At 37.3% G+C, this 23,080-nt stretch overlaps 1 protein-coding gene across 10 annotated transcripts in view; it reads left to right on the top strand.

Annotated features, from left to right (window-relative positions):
• The window catches only part of PPHLN1 (periphilin 1), a 153,573-nt gene that overhangs the window by 40,989 nt on the left and 89,504 nt on the right, over positions 1-23,080 (top strand). For 7 of the 10 annotated variants that reach the window (XM_036065612.2, XM_036065619.2, XM_036065610.2 and 4 more), the window contains 3 exons: positions 8,887-9,098; positions 19,198-19,254; positions 21,711-21,790. In XM_036065612.2, coding sequence (XP_035921505.2) covers positions 8,887-9,098; positions 19,198-19,254; positions 21,711-21,790 — 349 coding nt within the window. The remainder of the gene's footprint in view (positions 1-8,886; positions 9,099-19,197; positions 19,255-21,710; positions 21,791-23,080) is intronic. The other 3 variants (XM_036065616.2, XM_036065611.2, XM_036065618.2) reach the window with 1 other exon arrangement.

Below are 23,080 nucleotides of genomic sequence, written 5' to 3' on the forward strand. Positions count from 1 at the left end.
CTATTTATAATTATTTTGTGTTTGTTTTATCATTAGTCATTTGATAGCATTTAGTTGCAATATGTAATAGCAGGCACCAAGATTTAGGAAACATGGGAGGAAAAAAAAATCTTTAAATTTAACCTTTTATTATAAAGAGCTATTTTTTTTTTCAATATTTTATTTATTTATTTGACAGAGAGACAGCTAGAGAGGGAACACAGGAGGGGAAGTGGGAGAGGGAGAAGCAGGCTTCCCTTGAAGCAGGGAGCCTGATGCGGGGGTCCTGGGATCATGACCTGAGCCGAAGGCAGACGCTTAACAACTGAGCCACCCAGGCGCCCCTAATTTCTTATTAAATAAAAATAAGTTTTAAGTGTTTCCATTATAGGGGCATCTGGCTGGCTCAGTCAGTAGAGCATGTGACTCTTGATGTTAGAGGTCAAGAATTCAAGCCCCAGGTTGCAGGTAGACTTTACCTAAAAAAAGAAAAAGAAAAAGAAAAAAAAAAGACGTTTCCGTTATAAAAGTAGTACAGTTACATTATAAACAAAACCTGAAGGAAAGGAAAAAAATTCCTACTGAATTACTAGGAAGAAATTTACTAATGAAAGCATTATTGATTGAGTTATGTTTAAAAACTCATTGCATTCTCTCATCAGTTACTATGCCAAAGAATTAAAAATAAATCTATGAATAAATCTATAAATAAATCTTTGTTTAGGTGTAAGGTTAAGATATAACATTGTTCTGTTTGCCCTTGCTGTACTGTCTTAATTAAAAAGAAAAAAACTCAGCCTTTGAATATCTATTTTTAACCTAGATTTATCATAAGTTATAATGGAAGACAAAAATTTAAGAAAATTAGGACTCATTTGTTTCATAAAACTAACATCATGTGTTCTAGTACCTTGTGGTATGTAAAGAGTACCCACCATTATTCATGGTAGCTATTGTGTAACTCTGTGATGGAAAGAAAATTAAATGAGAAGTAATAAACGTTAAAATGCCCCTCTTATTTATGAATTAGTGAATTGTTTCAGTTTTTTCCCCGCAAACACTGAAACTCATGGTTGACATTTGAAACCAAGTGCAAACTACCTTAAACAGGTGTTACACCAAGAAAACAAAGGAAACCAAAATATTCTGCAGCCTTTTGTGACATTAGATTGAGCCTAGCAAAAGCCAGATTTGTACAGAGATATAGAGGAGAGAAAAAGGAAACTTGTTAATGAAGTAAGAAAGGCATTCTGACAGTCAGAAAAGAATGATACTTCCAGCTCTATCTAGTGTTTGCTCTCTGTGTGGACTTTGGAAGTTTAACCCTGTTTTGTGAACTAGAGTAGTGTTTTCCATTTTTAGGACCATTGAATCCCTAGCAATTTCCAGGCCAATCCAAATTGTTTATTATTCATGAGGAAGCTTATGTGTCTGTTTATCCTTGTTTTCACTACTGGATGAGATCATTTGCCTATTTGATTGGGAAAACTTAAAAGAACAGGTTATCTTAAATACATATTTAGTGATGTGATACCATTATCTTCATATCCTTCACCATTTTTTTATTGGTATGTTCAATTCAACAGTTTTGTCAGCATGCATTAAATTATGAAACATTACTATTTAAGGCTTTGCCATTGGTATTAGGATTTTCCCCCTTAATTGGAAATTTGCTTTAAATCCAATTATAACTTTAGAGCCCTTTTTAGCATATAGTTTAAAACTTGGTATTTTGATACAAAATAGGCTTATAATTATTTAGCATTTTTTCTCTTGAGGGGTCTTTCCCTTCTGTCCCTTCCAAACATTTAGCTTTTTAACCAACCCGAATTTATCATGATATGAGTTATAAGAAGAGAATTGATCATTCATACCCTAAATTGTCTCAGAGTTAGGGAAAATGTTTAAAACTTAAGGATCCGTGTGTTTGGGTTAAAAGATTAACCCAAAGGTTAAAAAGGTTAAAAAATGAGATCACGGACAACAACATGACAAAAGCCTGAAACTATAATAATAGATACCATTCATTGCAAAGTTGCTGTGTTCAGAGAAGTTAGGAAAATGAAGCTCAGAGATGTTGAGTAAATTAAGGTCAAAAGGCCATATATATGCAGATGAACTAACTTTTGAATCTACATCTGTCTGTAGGGAATGCGCTTAGAAGTGCCACTGTAAATAAATATGTTTAACTTTATTAAACTCCATGTTTCCCAAAGTTATTTACCCATAGAACCCCCTCTTTGGATTTTGTGGTGAGATGAAAAATACCAACATCTTGTGGATTAGTATTTTTTGGAATGTATTTTGAGAAAAGCTTTTTATTATGAAGTCAGTTCTCTGGTAAAAAAGAAGGTATAAATCAGCTAAAACATATCCCTCTATCATTGTGTAATTGCTTTCCAAAATATAGCTTCTGAAGTGCAAAATTTTAAGAGATGGGCAAGGGATAGGATGGAAAAAAATCTCCATGTATTTCTTTGTATTCTGTGAGAAATATGAATCTGTAAGTAACCTCTTTTCTCTATTAGATTGTTTGAAAACTTTCAGGAGGTATGTAACTGTTTAGATCAAGGGTCGGTAAACTACAGTCCATTGGTCAAATCTGACCAGTTGTCTTTTTTGGTAAGTTTATTGGAACACAGCCAGGCACATTTGTTTACCTATTGTCTATGGCTGCTGTTGTGCTCTGCTGGAATGTTGTTGAGAAGCTGTGATGGAGACCGTACAGCTCACAAAGTCTCAGTATTATTTGCCTCTTTACAGCAAATGTTTGTTGACCCCCAGTGTAATGAGTGGTCTTTTTGCCTCCTTTTCACTTTATATGTGCTTCATGTCTGTGTACTCTGTGAACTCCATAGCTGAAGTTCTTGAAATTGAATTATCTGTATTTCATCCTCTGTAAAGTAAATTCCTTGGGAAGTCAACTTGAAGTGTTTTCTAGAGGTTTTATTATTATGAGTAGGTTTTAAACTCCTGCCAATACACAAGATTCCGTAGTTTTGCTTTTCTGAAGGATAAAACTATCAAGCAGTTCACATTGGCATACTTAGTTGTTTTTTGCTGCAAACCATTATTGATTTGATAGAAATATAGTAATGCTGTCGTAGAAGAAGCTAACATCTATTGAGTGTTGTGTACCATCCCTGTTCTAAGCACTTTACATATATTATCTCATTTACTCCTTGCAACAACTCTGTGAGGTAGGTAGTACTGTTCCCACTTTATAGATGAGGAAATTAAGGCATAGGGAGGTTAAGTAACTTGCCATGAAGTTAATAGTTACTTTGGATGGGTCTTTCAGTACTTAGGCGTCTAGTTCACGAGCGCCTTAACATGCCCTAACCCCCTTTCTTTCCTCTAGTAGGTGATGCTTCTGTTAAGCCCTGTATACAGGGCTAGTATTTGAAACTTTGGTGCTCTATAATTCTGTGAACTCTAAGAAGGCCCTCTGATTCATCATTATGCCTTTCCCATTAACATATGATACTTTCACAGGGCAGTTAGTCTGATCACTATAAACATACATCAGATCTCTTCGCAACCTTGTTCTTTGTGAGGTTCCATTTCTTTTATCCTATCTCTGCTCATATATGACCTTCTCAGAAAGGTCCTCCCTGACCATATTATCTAAAATAGCCTCCTTCACATCCACCTTACTTTATATTACTTGTCACTCAGAAATGTTTTATTTATAGGCTCTTTTCCCCATTAGAATATAAGCCTGGGGCAGGGACTTCATCTTTTCACTTCAAAATAGAGTCGGTATATTTTCTACCATTCTTTGTTTATCCCTTTTCCATACCTGGAACCTAACTGCCCTCCCAACTCACTTGCCTCCAAATTCCTTGATTCAGATGAGTTCTGGGCATACTTCTGACAGGCCACTGTTCCATTGTTATCTTTGAATGTCCCCATTTATTACCCCCTGTCCTTACCTTTGTACTCTCTGATAAATTTTTTCTTACTGGATGATTATAATTTCTGGCTCACAGTCTTCTCCATCCCTCTCCCTCCTGATTTGATGATACATTTTTTTTTTTTCTTTTTTGGTCAAAGAGTTTATTTAAAATGAAGCTAAAACTTTTTTTGCATGAGAAAGATTGAATAAATCTTACACAGAAGTAAAAGTTTAATAAAACATTAAAAGAGATTTCCTGTTAATTGGAAGAAACTGTATGATTTTTGTTAATAAAGAAGACAAAGTTGTATCTGCTTTCTTAACACTCAGGAATTAAGGAGGATTTTCCATGTCTGAAAAGAGGTTAGAATTTCTGGAGACAGAGTTCAGTACATTAAGAGGATACATCCAGTGGGCTGAATTGCTCTGAAAGTTTCTCAGCAGAATCCATAGGACCAGTATCTGCCACACAAAATGGGTGGCAGCAGGCAGTTGATGATACTTCTTTTTTTTTAAAGATTTTATTTATTTGAGAGAGAGAGAGAGAGAGCACGAGCAGAGGGAGAAGCAAACTCCCTGATGAGCAGGAGCCCAATGTGGGGCTCGATTCCTGGACCCTGGGATCATGACCTGAGCTGAAGGCAGATGCTTAACCAACTGAGCCACCCGGGCACCCTTTTTACTTCTTATTTCTCATTTACTTGTATGATCAAATAAACCCTTTCCCTTAAAGTATTGTTCCAATTCTCTCCCTTCCTTCCTCTGCCAGACTTTTTTGGAAGAAAACTAATGGCTCAACTCCTTTAGTAGATATATCTTGATTTTTTTATAATCTGCTTTGGTTTCCAAAGTTTTTATTGGACAGCCCATTCCCTGGTCAAATGACTCCTAAGTCGTTAAATGCAGAGATCTCTTCCAGCCTATGTAGTATATGGTATTAACTTTCCTTTATCCTTTAAGACTTCTCTTCCTTTGCTTTTTAGTAAATGCTTTTTAAAGTTTTCACTCTTCTGATTACTCTTATTTTTGTTCACATTAATATCCTTTAAAACTTCTTTGCTTTTTCTTGAAACTTGGAATACTTTCCCTACCGTGTAAATCTGTGCTGTCTAATATGGGAGCTGGTAGCCAAAGTTCCATTGGAGATATGGCCAGTTCAGACTGAGATATTCTGTTAGTATATAATACACACTGGGATTTTCAAGATTGAAGGTGAAAAAGAGAGAATGTAAAATATCTCATTAAATTTTATTTATTTTTTAGATTATTTTATTTTTTAAAGATTTGGGGGTCCTATTCCATACAGCCTTCCACCATTTATGGACCCCTCCCCACTCTTTCTCTTCCCTCCTGGAACAACCCAGATTCCTTGTTTCCTAACAGCTTGTCAGTCCTTTTTTTAAAATTTATTTTTAATTTAAATTCAATTAATTAACATATAATGTATTATTGGTTTCAGAAGTAGAGGTACATGATTCATCAGTCTTATATAACACCCAGTGCTTATTAGTGCCCATCTTTATTTCCATCACCTTCCCCCCACCTCCCTCCCCTTTAGCAACCCTCAGTTTGTTTCCTATGATTAAGAGTCTCTTATGGTTTGTCTCCCTCTCTGGTTTCGTCTTACATGTTGATAATATTTTATATATATTGGGTTAAATAAAAAATATCGCTAAAATTAGTTTCACCTCTTTATTTATTTTTTTAAAGATTTTATTTACTTGAGAGAGAGAGCATGAGTGGCGGGGGCGGGGGGTGGCACCCTGCGGGGAGGGGCAGAGGGAGAAGGAGAAGCAGGTTCTCTCCTGGGCAAGGAGCCCGACCTGGGGCTTGATTCCAGGACCCTGGGATTATGATCTGAGATGCTTAACTGACTGAGCCACCCAGGCACCTGTTTCTCTTTTTAAATATAGCTGTTACATCTGTGGCTTGATTATATTTCTGTTCAACAATGTTAATATAAATTGTATCTTTTTTTAAAGATCCTCCAGATCACTTTTCCATCTAATACAAATTTCTCTTCTGAATTGCAGTACCAGCCTTCTCAGCCTTCTGCAACGTTTACTCCCCCGGCGTGCCCCTCGCCCCCCCCCCCCCCCGCAACATACTAAGCTTCTTTAGAACCAGGGTAATTCCCCATAGTGCCTTTCATATATTGGGATATAGAGATAAAAGAGATAGAAATATTAAAAATATATATACACACTAACATGAATAAATGACGTGGCTAGTATTATCACTTTATCAAAGAGGATACTTAAAGTAGATGATGCTGGTTGTGATGTTTTTGCTCAATCTGTTGGGAAATATGAGGGATTGATGTGAAGGGGAGGAGAGACCTTACTCTACTCGGAGATACTGAAAATCTGACATGTACTTCCCCCAAGTATATTCAGTCACCCCAGGCCACTCTGATGGTTCTGAACTATGCTGTTGTGATTTTACCGCCATCTGGTGTCAGGATTAGGAAACTGTAGTTCAGTACTTTGTCTACTCCCCCACCCTGCCTCCTGCTGGACAAAGTAGGCAGTCTTTACTGGGCATGTGGGCCTGCTGCTCTTCTTCTTCACCTAGATAAGTTACCGGTAAGAGCTCATTTAATTTCAGTGTAGGAAATCTTCTCCTTACAGCAGTCTTTCCTTGGCTTCCCTGATAACTTACTTACCGGTTTCCCTCATGTTTCTGTGGCTCTTCTCTTTCATTCTCAGATAGTCCATTTCTCTTCCAATGTAATTTTTTAGTCCTAGATTCTGGGCCCCACCCGAGGCTTTAAATACTGCCTATTTATAGAACAATTTATGGTTATAGCCAAAAAATCTCTTCTAATCTTGTCACTGATGTGTCTAGTTGCCTACTAACTGGCTGTTACGTGAGCATCTCAAACTTAATGTGTTCAAATCCAAATGTGGATCTCTTACCACACCCCAGTTTCTCAAATCTCTTTTTCTCATTTCAGTAATTCATCATGCCAGAATTCTTAGAATCATCTTGGCATCCCCTGTCTCTTAACACTCATTAGTCAGACGTTCACCATGTCCCATTGAGTCTATAAAGATGCACTCTTGTGCGTGTTAAAGTGCTCCCTGCTCTGGCCTTATCTAAGCTACCACTGTCTCTTGTCTGCATGAGTAAGCTCCTAATTAGTCTCCCTGTGTACACGCTTGACTGCATTCACATGTTTTATGTTAATTTGTTTAAACTGCCTCTTCTAGCATGAGAGGTCCATGACGGGGGAGTGACTGCATGCATTTGGTTTATCATTGGGTCCTCGGCCCCTGGTACAGGTCCTGAGACCTGTGTAATACATATGTAGCCACTAGGCTCTCAGTGATGGCAATATGGCTTCTGTAATTTTGCTGATTGAGATCGAATGCATTAGAATTTCTTGAATGCTTTATTTTGGCATTAGTATTTTGTCTGAGTTCATTTATCCTAAATGAGTTTTAGCTCTTTTCTACTTTGGCCCAGAGAATTATAATTGTATCTGTAAGGACAATATATTTTGGGTTTTAATCTGCTAATGACTATTTATATATTAGGGACTGCTGATCAATATGCTGAAATTTTCTGAACATTTGAAATTTCATGTCATTGGTTTGTCTCTTAGCATTCTTCTTTCTGAAATGCGATGTTCCTTAATTTTAATATGGAAATACACTTGCTAAATCTTCACTTAAAACCTGTTTGATGCCAAGTGTTCCTTTAAATGGAGGCTCAGATCTTGATAGTTTAATTTAGTAATTTTGGTTTGCTTTGATGTTTTAAATCTTTTTTTTTTTAATTTTTTTTTTTTAAGATTTATTTGTGAGAGAGAGAATGAGAGACAGAGAGCATGAGAGGGGGGAGGGTCAGAGGGAGAAGCAGACTCCCTGCGGAGCAGGGGGCCCGATGTGGGACTCGATCCCGGGACTCCAGGATCATGACCTGAGCCGAAGGCAGTCGCTTAACCAACTGAGCCACCCAGGCACCCTGCTTTGATGTTTTAAAGTTAGTTTTGCTTTATAAAGTTTTACTCTTCAGACTTTCTACGTTGAATTGATGATATTGCTTAATAAGGAAATTTAATTTGTAAAAGTAGAGGTGATTTAGTAAAAGCTGGTGGTTAGAGATAAGCAACAATCTGTACGCTAAGGATGCAAACTCAAGAGAGCAAGGACTTAATAGGTATATACCAGGGTTTCTCAGCCTTGGCATTACTAACATTTTGGGTCAGATAGTTTTTGTTGTGTGCTTGTATCGGACTTGTCCTAGGCATTGTAGGGTTTTAGTGGCATCCCTGGTCCTACCCACCAGCGGCAACCCCATCTCTCCAGTTATGACAACAAAAATGTCTGTAGAGACTGTCAAATTGGAACGTGGGAAGCAAAATCACAGCAGTTGAATACCAGTAGTATGTAGCATACTTAGAAGTGGATAAGAGATCATGAAATGTCTCACTTGGGAAATCTTTGATATTCTCTAGATGTCTTTGAGAGTATGGTAGCTATGTAGAATATTGTTAATGGCAAACAGAAGTAGAGACTGTATGACTATGTTTTTCACATCATAACATTTCTGTGTTTGCTTAGAATAAAGTCACTTGATCTTAACCGCCTGGTTCTATCCCCAAACTGAAAAAGTGTATGCATTCTAAATCATACATCACTGATAAAGTTTCATTTTGTGGACTGACATTAGAAGTTAGGTGATGGGGTGCCTGGGTGGGCTCAGTCAGTTAAGCATTGACTCTTGGTTTCAGCTCAGGTCATGATCTCGTGGTTGTGAGATTGAGCCCCACATTGGGCTCTGCGCTCAGTGCAGAGTCTGCTTTAGATATTCTCTCCTTCTCCCTTTGCTTCTCCCCCCTGTTATGTACTCTCTCGATCTAAAAAAAAAATTAGGTGGTGGTTAAAAAAAAGGGGGGGAGCCAAGATTACAATGTAAAGAGTAGCTTATAATCAGAGCTTTTGCCATTTGTATTGTGTATGTAAGTTACAGGATATAATTCGCTTTTTTTTTTTTCTTCAAAGGGACATGAGAGATGGCTTTAGAAGAAAAAGTTTCTATTCTTCCCATTACACGAGAGACCGGTCTCCTCATAAAAGAGACACTCCTTTTTTCAGAGAATCACCTGTAGGTCGGAAGGATTCTCCACACAGCAGGTCTGGCTCCAGTGTCAGTAGTAGAAGCTACTCTCCAGAAAGAAGCAAAACGTACTCTTTCCATCAATCTCAACATAGAAGTATGTATTTTTAAAACTTCTTTTACAACCTCCACTAATGAGAATGTACTGATTCAGATTGCCTTATAGGTATTGTAAGATATATTTTTAACCTTTTATTTTGAAAATTTTGAAACATAGAAAAGTTGAAAGAAGAATATAATGAATACTATACACACACATTTTTTGGAACCATTTCAAGTTGCAGTTCACATTGACATTTCACTTCTAATTCTTCAGCACAGAAGAGGTGTGTTTGTAATCATGTTGGAAAGTTACATACTTTTGTATTTTCTGCTAGTTCCTGTGCTAGTCCATCCTCTTTAATCTTCTGTCACTAGAAGATATCTGTCTATCTGTATATATATTTGATAGTATATTTTTCATGAAAAATATCAGTGATTTCCCCTAAATATAAGGTATATAACCTTATAGATTTTAGAGCTAAAAACCTACCTTAGGTTCATTTTTTTTCCAACCTCCAATTTGTTGTTGTTTTTTTTTTAATTTGGAATACCTAGACGTGCATGGCATCCTGTGCAATCATGGCCTGTCATTCTGGCTGAGTTGCTTAGTATGTGTTGGAATAAATAAATGAAGCAACTTATTTTCTAGATAATCTGTTTTAGCTTTCTGGACTCCACTACCTGCAGTTGAGCTCATTCACAAACATTTCCTCATGCCTTCTTAACTTTGATAGAAGAATTAATATGTCATAAATGAGTTAAGATGGTGTGAGCAGGTTAAGATGAGAGAGATTCTCACTGTGGTAGTTAGAAAAACATGTGATGGAGGAAATCAACATTTGGGCTCATCTTTTATTTCAGATTTCTACAACTATCTTCTAGGTAGAGGGAATTATAAGCCAAGATACAGACACCAGAAAAGTCAAGGGTATTTCTTTTTCTTTACTTTTTAACTTTCTTCCTATTAACTGTTTTGTTTTTGTTTTTGTTTTCGAATAATAAGAGTTTCAGTTTAATAGCATTTGCTTCCTGCATGTTGGGAGTGATGGAAGATCACTTCAAATCATTGGATTGTCTCCATTGTAGCTGTTGCTGGATTCCACTATTTAACAAACATTTATCAATTTTTTGCTGTTTTCAGAGCTAGGTAGAGTGGGGCTTCCAAAAAACATATTTTTGGATACAAGTGTATGAATGGTCATACAGGAGTTAAGCATGTCAGTTGAGGTAGATTTAAAACAAAATCATTTACATATGCCTGATTGCTTAAAATAAGCATATAGTTCCAGGTAACTGAAAGCTTTACTATGGAGTTCAGGGTCTACAGTTTGATATTTTCTCGTTGTTTCACTTTCTTCTTTCCCTCCCTCTTCCCTTTCAAGAGGATAAATAACATCTGAGTTCTTTTTTTTTTTTTTAAAGATTTTATTTATTTATTTGACAGAGAGAGACACAGCCAAAGAGGGAACACAAGCAGGGGGAGTGGGGGAGGGAGAAGCAGGCTTCCTGAGGAGCAGGGAGCCCGATGAGGGGCTTGATCCCAGGACCCTGGGATCATGACCTGAGCTGAAGGCAGACGCTTAACGACTGAGCCACTCAGGCGCCCCAACATCTGAGTTCTAATGCACGCTCACACGCACAGATATAAATATTAGCTAGACACCTTCTAAGAATATACTTTTTTTTTGGATGTATATGACTTAATCCAAATCTAATGATTTGATTAAGAGGAGGAAAGTATCTTTGGAAACGGATGATGAAGGCTTTTGAACAAAACATGAGTAAAACGGGAGCTTAAGATTCTTACTTGACAGCTTGTAGTGAACCTGTTACTTAAGATAGTTGTTAGTGAATTCATCTTATTCTTTCCACTTCTCCTCTGAAACAGATTTTGAGGGAGGCATTTTTTTGTCTGCTTTCAGCCTGGTAGTTAGTGGTAAAAACTTTAAAATCTTGTGATGAAATGTAGAGGAACCATGTAGAGGAACTCCTTAGGGTCTCCAGCAGACATTCCCCTTTGAGGCCTAATACCTTTACTATCTGGAGTGATGAAAAGATAATAAAGAAAGCTGGGAGACTAAAATATGGTGCAAATTGAGTGAAATAGAGCATACAACTTTGGTAATGTCTTTATGCTTATTTTTTTAAGTCCTTGAGCTTCTAAAGTAAAGTTCTTCAATCAAAAAAAGTTTGTTCGGGAAAAGTCTCTTCACAAGTTACTTGGATTGATTCCTTAACTGTTTGGGCTGAGCTATTAAAATGTTTTTCTATACTCCTTTCATGTAAATAGTTTTCAGAATAGTTACATAAAATCATCTTGCAAAAAGTTAATGGAGAAGTCTTATTTTAAACAATAATTGGAAAAAGTAATTTTTATGTTACACATTTGTGATACCAGTTCTTGCTTTTAATCTAAATGTGACAGATAATGAAGGCACCTTGCTTTTCTTCAAAAAAGAACTGAGAAACAGGGTCCTTAAGTTATCAGTTATTTAAACTGGGTTAATTAGCAATAGTGTGTTAATTTAGTTTTTTAAATGTAAATTGAAATTTTGTCAAAGATTTTAAATGTTTCTACAAATAACAGGTAAAAATAATTTTCCTACTCTCCTTATGCCCTCATTTTGCTAAGTTTGACTTTTAATTTTTTGCTTTTTGTTCACATTTTTCAGTGTAATTTTAATAATCACTAGTAGTGGGGAGCCTGGGTGGCTCAGTCGTTAAGCGTCTGCCTTCGGCTCGGGTCATGATCCTAAGGTCCTGGGATTGAGCCCCGAATCGGGCTCCCTGCTCAGCGGGGAACCTGCTTCTCCCTCTCTCACTCCCCCTGCTTGTGTTCCCTCTCTAGCTGTGTCTCTCTCTGTCAAAATAAATAAATAAAATCTTAAAAAAAAAAAAAATCACCAGTAGTTTGGCCATGGTAACCATTGAAGGACTAATTCTTCATAATTCTTCTGTGCATTTAATATATCTCTTATGTGATTAATTATAAGCCACAAAATGATTTTTGCTACTTTTTTATCTCAACTACCTATTTCCCATTTTGTGCTTACACGCACATACACATGTCTACATGTGTATTTTATTAAATTTCTTCTACTTAGCCTTTTGAGTTAATCCTGTGAAACTTGTACTGCTTTAGACTAATTATTCTCCTAAATCAAAATGTTATTTTCATTCTGTGCTTTTTAAGAATTTTCTGCCTTTAGCTTAATTGGACTAACATGTTCATAATTGGCACTATAGTAGTCACTATAATATTATTTTTTGTTCTTTTTTGTTGTCCATATTTACACACTAAGTCCTAGTTAACCTCATTGCTTTTCCCTTTATTATGATACCGTTCTAGTTAAAATTGTTGTATGTATATCTTGTCTATTTCTACTTGAAGTTTATTTTTATTCCTATTAATCTAACTAAATATCTCCCCATTTGTGAACTCTCTTTCAGATATTTATTTCCTTTTTTCTCCTCTTTCTCAATTGAATCCCATTGTTCTCCTATCTTACTCTCTTGTTTAGGATAATAGCACTAATAGTGACACCAGAAATCACTAAGTTCAGTCTCCCATACCCTGAGGTTCTTTGTTAAAATCCTTCCTGTGATAAATTTACTATATCACAGTCCAGTCCTTCTGTCCTTGTATAGTTCATTTTTTATAAAACAATTAAAATCTTTTCCTGTAACATCTATGTAATACTAGTTATTTGTCTTAGAGCCATAAAAATGTTTCATCTTTTATGTATTTGAAGAGTACCATCATAATCTTCTCAGTTTTTTCCCCCCTTGGTTTAAATATATTTAGTTCCTTCAGTTATTCCTTTTATTTGACATGTTTTCAGAATTTTGCTTCCTTAATTTTTTTTCTGTTCCTTTTAAGTTCTGATGTAGAAGTGAACTTTTATTTTATCAACTGCACTGTATCACTGGCCCTTATTGAAACTGTAGAAACCTAAGCCATTTTCATATATATTACTATTAAACAAAATGCCCTTCAGCCTGTACTTTTTTTTTTTAGATGCAATTGCTTGAGTGTAGTTTATATATTAAAAGAAATCTAAGAATGCTAAATATATCTAATTAACTTTGACTTATTACTCTCTTCTGTAGAGGTCTTAAAATCTCATTTAGTGATCCTGTATACTTGCAGCAGATAAAAGTAGCTCTGTTTCATCGGCAAAGGAAATATGCTTTGTATTTTGTATTAGTCCTTAATAATTATCTTGAGTAGCATACAGCGAAATATAGAAACCTCTAGAACCTCTGTCTGTAGACCTCAGCCATTTATCTGCATTGTTTTCAACCAGTTGTGATCCCCCATCTTGTCTTCCTTTTCTCTTGAGGATTTCATGGAAGACTTTGTCAGATGCTTTCTTGAAACTCTTAAGTTAGAAAGCATTTTCTCTATTAAAACAGTGACATGGGGCGCCTGTGTGGCTCAGTCGTTAAGCGTCTGCCTTCGGCTCAGGTGATCCCAGGGTCCTGGGATCGAGCCCCACATCAGGCTCCCTGCTCCACAGGAAGCCTGCTTCTCCCTCTCTCACTCCCCCTGCTTGTGTTCCCTCTTTGGCTGTGTCTCTCTCTGTCAAATAAATAAATAAATCTTTAAAAACAAAAACAAACAAAAAAACAGTGACATAAGGTTGCCTTGCATTGTTTTGTAAATCCATTGTGTCATGATTATTTAAATACATAGAAACTACCTCTTTGTTAATTCCTTTTAAACATTTGCCTATGGATTAATGTCAGATTTATCACTATGCTTATACATTAATTAGGCTGTGTGACATTTTGGTAGATTTTTAAAAATATTACTACAGAAGATTTGTGAGTTTATTGTTTTGGTTGGTCTGTATCTGTGTTTCTATAGTTCTGACTTTGGGCCCAGCATCCCTTTATTTTCTTGATACCAGCAGCCATTATTAAATATATTTATTTAATTCTGTGTAAGTCTATATAGAAGATAATGTTAAAGAAGGATTATTATTCATTAGTGTTTAGTCCTTTTTGAAGGCACATCTACTAAAATAACTGAAAATGTACAAGAATTAAAAATACATTTTGAGAAGAGTATATTTGGAAGATAGACTCCATTATTTAACTTCAGTGTAATGGAAAAAAAGACATATCTTAAGACCTTTGATTGTGAATATATTTGGAAGTCCACATGACTTTTTGGATTATAGCTGAAATTCCAATAAATTTAGTGATTTATTTCTGCCATTAAAAAGAAGGTTTCTTTGGTGCAGGTTTAGAGTGGCATGGTAATAGAAATCAGATCATGGATATTTTAGGCAGTAGGAAGGGAGGATAAACCTATTCTCTCGGTGACTGAATATTAGAGCGTTTCTTGGTTTGAAAGTCATTGTATTTGTGTTCAGTACTCATAAGGTCTTTTATTTCTCATAAATCATTTGCCAAGCAAGATGGATCCAGTCTTTGCCCTCTGAGTCTATGATCTGGTTAGGGAGACAAACCAGACATTCCATAGGAATAGATATGTTAGGTGATACCTGAATGGTGAGTAGAAGTTGGTGGAAGGATATAAGTGGAAAAGCATTATTGGGATGAGCTGTGTCATGTGAAGAGATCCTGAACTATAATCTAGTATTTTCCTAGTAGATCTTGGACTGTAATTGATCCAGTTTAATGTGCTGTTGAAATTGATTCTGCAGTATATTGTTCTTATTTGAGAATCTATTGTTTACTCACAAGAGAGCTTTGGCTGTAAGTTTCCTGGGTGAATCTGAGGAGTACAGTTATGGCTTTTCTGGCATCAGAATAATTGAGGTTCTAAAACCGTAATCAATCAATGATGTTTCCATAAGTGTAGGCATTTATAGCATCCCTGTTTAGGGACTTAGTATGATCTGTCAGTACCACACATTCAGAATATGTACAGTTAGTATAATGTTTTATTTATATTTTTAAAAGCAAGCCCATGTGGTTTTACCCTGATGTATTAAAAGGAGAGTTCTGTTTAGAAGTTTACTTTCAAATATTCATAGTTAATATGCCTTTACGTCAACTTGTTACATCTCTAACCTCCTAAAGATGATTGTTGTGGAGAAGAGGTGGCACAAGCTTTCTGTACCCCTTTACCTGGTTTCTTTTTTTTGTTGTTTTTTTGGTGTCTGTACCACAAGAGCATTTCTCTTGTGTCCTTTCCATCTTCTCTTTCATACCTTCTTCTTTTTTTTTTTTTCAGTTGAGCATTTGTTCATTTATTCTTTTCTTTTTTTAAATTTTATTGTGTTATGTTAATCACCATACATTACATCATTAGTTTTTTGTTTTTTTTTTTAAGATTTTATTTATTTATTTGACAGAGAGAGACACAGCGAGAGAGGGAACACAAGCAGGGGGAGTGGGAGAGGGAGAAGCAGGCTTCCCCCCGAGCAGGGAGCCCAATGCGGGGCTCGATCCCAGGACCCTGGGATCACGACCTGAGCCAAAGGCAGACGCCTAGTGACTGAGCCACCCAGGCGCCCCTACATCATTAGTTTTTGATGTAGTGTTCCATGATTCATTGTTTGCATATAACACCCAGTGCTCCATTCAGTATGTGCCCTCTTTAATACACATCACCAGGCTAACCCATCCCCCCACCCCCCTCCCCTCTAGAACATTCAGTTTGTTTCTCAGAGTCCATAGTCTCTCATAGTTCGTCTCCCCCTCCGATTCCCCCCCTTCATTTTTCCCTTCCTGCTTTTTTTTTTTTTTTTTTAACATATAATGTATTGTTTCAGAGGTACAGGTCTGTGATTCAACAGTCTTACACAATTCACAGCGCTCACCACAGCACATACCCTCCCCAATGTCTTTCATACCTTCTTGACCAATAGGTCTCTGGGAAATCATGTTCTTCCTAACCAAGAGCCCCAAATTTGCATATCTTTATCCATGATTCAAAAAAATAAATGCTTTCCTTAGCATCTTTGTAGCCACCACATCTTCATTTGTTCATATCTTAATTTATCTTTCAAAGCTTCAGCTATCAAAGGAGATGTGAATGCCTTACCTGTGCTGTGAAGTTTGTTTACTGATCAGACTTTCATTCAAAAGTATCTGTTTTGTCCCTTTATGTTAGGTACTGTACCAAGAATTGAAAGTTTGCAAGACACGGTCCCTAACTCACTTATCTCTAATAGTGATTTTTTTTTTTTAAGATTTTATTTATTTATTTGACAGAGAGCGAGCAAGAGAGGGAACACAAGCAGGGGGAGTGGGAGAGGGAGAAGCAGGCTTCCTGCCAAGCAGGGAGCCCAATGCAGGGGCTCGATCCCAGGACCCTGGGATCATGACCTGAGCCGAAGGCAGATGCATAATGACTGAGCCACCCAGGCGCCCCTCTAATGATGATTTTAATATTTTTTCTTGTAGTGTCCTTTGTTCTTACATGGGTTATCAGTAATTACTAACACTTGATAGGCTTGGATTAGTCTAGTTCTTTTCATCATTACTTCCTCAGGAAAACAGTATTTTCAGGAAGAAGGTATATTTCTGAAATTTTATTTTATACAGAGATTTGTCAAATATTGTTGATATTCATATCAGCTGTTCTATTCAAAGAGTCACCAAATAATGTTAAATTCTTATAGTACTTCTGAATGTTTGTTGGAAAATTAAGCTGCTTCTCCAGCTTTGATTTCACCTCCATGGGAAGAACTTTTTACCTGATATATGGAACCAGTGTTCCTCTTCATCTTCTTCCTCCCCATTTATTCTTGTACTCACTAGTACGTTCACTTGGATTTCAGTTTTAGTACTGCCACCTTCAGAATTTTCCTTTGCTGGTTTCTTTCTTTCATCCTAATTTGGGGTTCATTTTCTTTAACATGTTACAGCAAAGGTTTTGAGCCCTTTTGCCCTGCTCTGAAGCACGGCGTTAGTGTCTGCTTAGTAAGAACACGTGTGAGGTGAATTTGAAGTAATGGCTAAATAGCTAAGGAGTAGCACCCTGTCAGTTGAAAGTATAAAGGTATGAGTGAAAGAAGTGGATTTCAGAGACATTTGTATACATAGTGTTGGTTGGAGCCATGTAAGAGTAGCAAGCAAGGTTAAAAATGAGGTTAGGAGGAACACACTCACATTTAGGAAACAATAACCAACAAAGAAGAAAGAGAAAGGTATAGTTAGGAACATGTAGGAGATAAAGAATTACAAAGGCATGAAAACCAAATGGCAGACTGTTAAGAAAAAAATTTTATTTTTTATTTTTTTAAAATAATCTGTGCCCAATGTGGGGCTTGAACTCATGACCCCAAGATCAAGAGTTGTATGCTCCACTGACTAAGCCAGCCAGGTGCCCCAAGAAAAAATTGTTTTTAAATCATTAAAATGCTATAATAGAGGACAGTTTTAATTAGTTTTAATATAAACAGATCATTGGAAACGCTGAGATGAAAAGTTTAAGCATAACAGGGTTGTTTCCGTTATCTCTTGTTGTGTTAAAAAACAAAAACCCCTAAAACTTAGAGGGTTAATATAAGCACTTATTTATGAATCTGCAATTTGAGCTGTGTTCAGCTGCATGGTTTTATTGGTCTTTTAGGATATTATTAAATAGTCCAGCCCTGTTTTTTATGGGTAGGAATCTGTAGTTAAATGTGGTAATTCCTGCAATGTCTCTGAAATTTGGTATTGAAATCAATAAACAGCATCAGTGGTGTGTTGGTGAACTGACTCTTCAGGGGCACAGCACATGATCTGTGGCATTTGCCATGGAGTGAATACTACCGTAATGATTGAGCTCAGGTTTTACTGATGTGGAGTCCCTGAACTTGGAGTTTGGAAGAGATGTGGACAGGCCACTCTCATCAACTATTATGAGCCATCCCCAGATTCCAGACACTCTTGTAAAATACCAGTGTTCTCATTCCTTGATCTACAAGGAATGGGAGACAAGTTACAAAATAAACATGTAATAAAACAGGATTAAGTAAATGGGTGAAGAATTTTTTGTGAAAGAAATAAACGCAAAAATAAAAGAATAAATGCCAGTGTGAAAGCTCTGAACAGTTGCTGAGATCAATAAGGATTTGGCTAAAACAAAGAGATGAAGTATTCAGTAATAGATAAAAACAGATCAGCTGCTCAGGAGGAACAAAAATTTTCCTGATAATGGAGATCAGTTATGCAGGGGAGAAGGATATTGCATCTTTAACAACATTCTTGCGGAAGTAGGATGATAATATTTGCGTATTTCTTGAAATATATTTTTTCTTGAAATATTTTTTTTAATGCAGGGTGGGTGCTAACAGTACCAAAACAGTTCTCGGGGGGAAAAAGTAGAATTGGCAATTTGGGATCTATAATAGAAAAATTTGAAGTGTTAAGGAGGTTTCATCCTATTGGAAAGATACCTATTATTATAATTAATCTACTTAAAAAGTTAAGTACACCTGTATCACTGAGTTTGCAGGTAAGGAAGCTAACAAAATATTCACAAGATTGTAAATATGGGATAATTAGGGATTCTAGCAAGACAGTAGTTGTGGATTTGTTTATAAAGAAAATCCTTATATGAGAGAGTTTGTATAAAAAGAAGCAGCAGGATTTATTAATGGGCTACTTTTGAGAGCAAGTCAGAATGACTCCTTGCAGATAGCTACTGTAAGCCTAGGGAACGGATATGATACACCATGAAAACTTTACCAGTATTCTTTTTGATTTCTAGTGGTGATTCATCTTTCTCTCTTGATTGTGTGTGTTGTGTGTGTGTGTGTGTGTGTGTGTGTGTGTGTGATTCTTGAACCAGTCCTTTGCCAACCTCATGAAGATTGGAATAGGTGCTTAAAGTGATAAGTAAGACCTGATCCTTATTTTCAATTTTTGGTGTCTTATTATATAATCCTTTTCTCATTCCTTTCTGCTCATGTTATCTATGGTTAGCCTAATCTTAACACTTCATTGTTGTTGGACCCAGTTAGCTTCTAATCTTAAAAAACAGGAATTTTCTCCTATTCTGTTACTACTCTTTAGTGTTGGTTGCTCAGGCATCCCAATTTGAAGGCAGGGTAGGAAAGAGTTTAGGGTCACCAGCAAATGCTCAGAAGTTCCTGTTCTCATCACTCCTACTTCTGGGTTCTTCTCTTGTCATTCCTGGGCACAGAGGTGCTGGTGTTAATTCCTCCTTGCCCACCTTTCCCTAGAGTCCATCCGTGCTGGTGCCTCCTACAAACGGCAGAATGAAGGAAATCCAGAAAGAGGTGAGTTTTGAGTTAGATTTTGATTTGGGATTGTGAAGGGGTGGGGGACTTGAATTGATAGAGGTTACAGAAATGGGAAAAGTGTATAACTGCCCAATTAGTCTTTAGTTGGAACCAGAGTTTAATAGTAGTAGATACAGATAGTAGGATTGTGAATTGCTTGTCTGGTCAGGAATAGCCACCTCAAAGGACATTGAGATTTGTAGAATAAACAAATCATTGACAGGACCGGACAACAGTAAGATCAGGGTATTTCTTTTTACCTTTTCTGTGGTCTTTCCGCTGCCATCTGTAGCATCCTTTTTCTTTATCCTTTGCTTCTTGCCTGTCCCTGCCCTTCATGCAACAGGTATATATGAATATATGTGGATATATGATATACCACCTGCTCTATCCTTCAGGATTCTTTTGCTTCTGCACACTGAGAAATCTGCTTAAATTAGCCCTAATGCAGCTAAAATCAGGAAAGATCCTAAGACTACAGGAAAGATCCTATTATACTTGACATACCTGTAGTGCTGATGTGTTTGTAAGATTTTGCTAAGTAAGAGATTAACAGCTGCTTGTTCTGTGTCTAGCTGCTATGTGTCAGAATTGAGCCTATAATTATGCCTTTAATTAGCATAGTTTGATGTGCTGATTGGTTGAGCTCCTCACCTTCTTTCAAGGAATTGCTTATCTGAATAGAATGGGGAGGTCACTGTATCCTAAAGGTAGAAAAATAATTTATCTTTTCACCTAATTTTTGAGTATTTATTCTTTTCTTAAAGGACTTGAGCAGGGTAGGCCCTGGGTATTCAGAAATAAGCTATGATACTTGCACCTCTAGGAGCTTCTGGTGCAGTGGAATAGACTGACACTGTCACAGTATGATGAAGAATTTGCCATATGTAATAGAAATAAAGTAGGAATGATGAAATCATGTTCTTAGTCATTTTGGGATGTAGTGTTGGTTGGTATCTTTTGATTTTTAAGGTCTACAAGAACTTTTAAACTACTTAGTGTGAAAGGCTCTTAATGCCACAAGTTAAAAGATTCTAGGGTTATGATTTTTTATGAGACTGTTGGAGTTTCCGAGGTAGAATACTGTGCCTAGAGCAGGAGTTCTTATCCCTGGTACTGTTGACAATTGAGGTTAGATAATTCTTTGTTGTGGGAGGCTGTCCTGTGCATTTGTAGGGTGTTTTAGCAGCATCCCTAGCCTCGACTTAGTTTGTGCCAAGGGCACTCTCCCACTTGTGACAATGGAAAATATCTTCACACATTACCCGCTATCCCTCGGGAGGTGGTGAGGGGAGCGTCTCCAGAAGGGCTTTCCAGGGCTGCAGGACATTGGATAGAGCTGATATTCACTACTGCCCTACGTGGTCAGGAACCTTGAGGCTCTAGGCTCCTACTTGGCAGTCTTGACCATAGCAGGAAGAGCTTAAGAGGCTTTTTGACTGAAGCTGGCTTTGCTTCAGTTTCAAGGTCGTTTGTGTCTGCTTTTGCCCTTGACTGCTTTCTTGGCCGTAACTGACTGGCTAGTCTTGACCAGCTTCTGTGTCAATCCAAACTTGGTGCCACCTTCTCCTTTTCTCTGTAATTTAATTTTGTCAGGTTTTTGTTTTTTTGATTTTTGTTTTTGTTTTTGTTTTTTAGCAATTAAGAGCAGAGAATTTATATTTGACACATATAATTTAATGAAATGTTTTTCTATCAGTAATAGCTCACAGTTACTGTTATGATTATATTTAACTAAAACAATATTCTGTGTTGAACTGACTAATGTTTAAATCTATTTTCTGGCTTAAGTTTCTATAAAAACGGTGGTGTGTATATATATATATATATAGCACTACATTAGTGTCTGTAGTGACTAAAGATAAAGGTTAGTGACTATCTCACACAGATTTATTTTTAACCATTTAACAAATGGGTACTTATTCATACCAGGCATTAGGATAGTGCTCTAAATTACAGTTTTCTAGTTTTTATTTTTATTTTTTAAACTAAATATTTCAGGAATATCTGCTAGATTTCCTACATGCCCCTCACTTTGAGCTATTGTTTAATTAGCTAGTTTTCTTTGTGGTATTTATATAATAACTACTTTTTTATTGTTAATTTTTATTGATAAATTAAAAGTTAGCTTTTAGGAACTTGGAGGAGGAAGCATTTATGATTTTAGTCTTTTCCCGTTCTTGAGGTCTTCTCAGTCGTTCTGTGTTTGCTAACTAGCATTAATGTGGCCTAGATTGCCATATATGGTGTCCATTGGTACTAGGTTAGTTGAAAATTTTTATGGTACCTTGCCTCTGAGAGAGGTAGGTTTAGATATTAAAGGATTTAATTTAATAATGAAGACTTCAGTACTAAAATAAGTATATGACACCCCCCTCATTTATTTAATTACAAAATCACTCTAATTGGAAACAAATGAGCTAGAAAATTGCATTTTATATTTTCTTGTATAGGTAAAGAGAGACCTGTTCAGTCTTTGAAAACATCAAGAGACACTTCACCCTCAAGTTCTTCAGCAGTTCCTCCGTCAAAGGTTTGTTATATCTATAAAATTAAAGAGGAATCACAAAGTAAAGGAGATGGTCTGTGTGGTACAGATGCTTTATTCTTTACTGTTAAACCTAATGAGGGTAATTTGCTGCGTTTAAAAACTTGAATCATGAGGTGCCTGGGTGGCTCAGTCGGTAAAGCATCCAACTCACAATTTTAGTTCAGGTCATGATCTCATGGGTTGTGAGATCGAGCCCTGAGTAGGGCTCTGCACTCAGGGGGGAGTCGGCTTGAAGATTCTCTCCCTCTGCCCCTCCCCCCCCACTCATGCGCGTGTGCTCTCTCTCAAATAAATAAATCTTTAAAAAAACCAAAACTGGGGGAGGAGTCCAAGATGGAAGAGGAGTAGGAGTCCTTAGTTTTGTCTGGTCCCAGGAATTCAGCCAGGTAGCTATCAAATCATTCTAAACACTTGCGAGCTCAACCAGAGATCTAAGAAAAGAATAGCTGCAACTCTACAAATAGAAAAGCAGCCACTTTCTGCAAGGTAGAAGGAGCAGAGAAGTGAATCCGAGGTGATATATGGGGAGATAAACCACGGGGGGAAGGAGCCTCCATAAGCCGGCACCAGAAAGTGATAGAGCAGTGGAGCACAAAATCGAAACTTCTAGAAGTCTGCTCCAGTGAGAGATGTCCCTGCCTGAAAGGCACTAAGGTGGTGAAGCAGGACAGAGTTCTAGCGGGGACAGTGTGGTTTCAGGATGGCCAGGGTCATAATAAGACTGGGGGTGTCTGAGTGTGGCAGAGCTCCCAGGCATCAGAGCGGTGAAGCCCGCTGCAGTCAGTGAGCCCAGGAGTGGGCTCTCGGCTCTGAGTTGCCATAAACCATGAACCGTGGCACAGTCAGGTGACTGCTGTCCGAGCAGGGGCCCAGCGAGTAGCAGAACCGGCGAGAACCCCCTTCCTTCCCTGGGAGGAGTGGCATGGGTGGGCACTGCACGAGTCTGCAAGGTTTGGAGACTTGAAACGGGGTCGCATGCCTGAGATAGAAATGCTAGGTCACAGGCCGAGTGAGCAAGGAGTGTGGACGGAATCCAGGGAGACAGGAGTGATTGACTGCTTTTCCCTGAGGCCTCACTGAGGAGTGGGGCTCCAAGCTTTTGGCTCTGGGGCGGAGATTGGGAGGCTGCCATTTTCATTCTCATCCTCTAAAGCTGCATTGAAAGCCTTCAGGGAATAAAAGCCACATAGGGCAATCCAGAGCTACTTACTTAGTCTGGCCCCCTGTCAAGGGTGGTGCAGTTCCACCCCGGGCAAAGACACCTGAGGATCA

This window comes from Halichoerus grypus, chromosome 6 (assembly GCF_964656455.1).
Source record: "Halichoerus grypus chromosome 6, mHalGry1.hap1.1, whole genome shotgun sequence".
NCBI lineage: Eukaryota > Metazoa > Chordata > Mammalia > Carnivora > Phocidae > Halichoerus > Halichoerus grypus.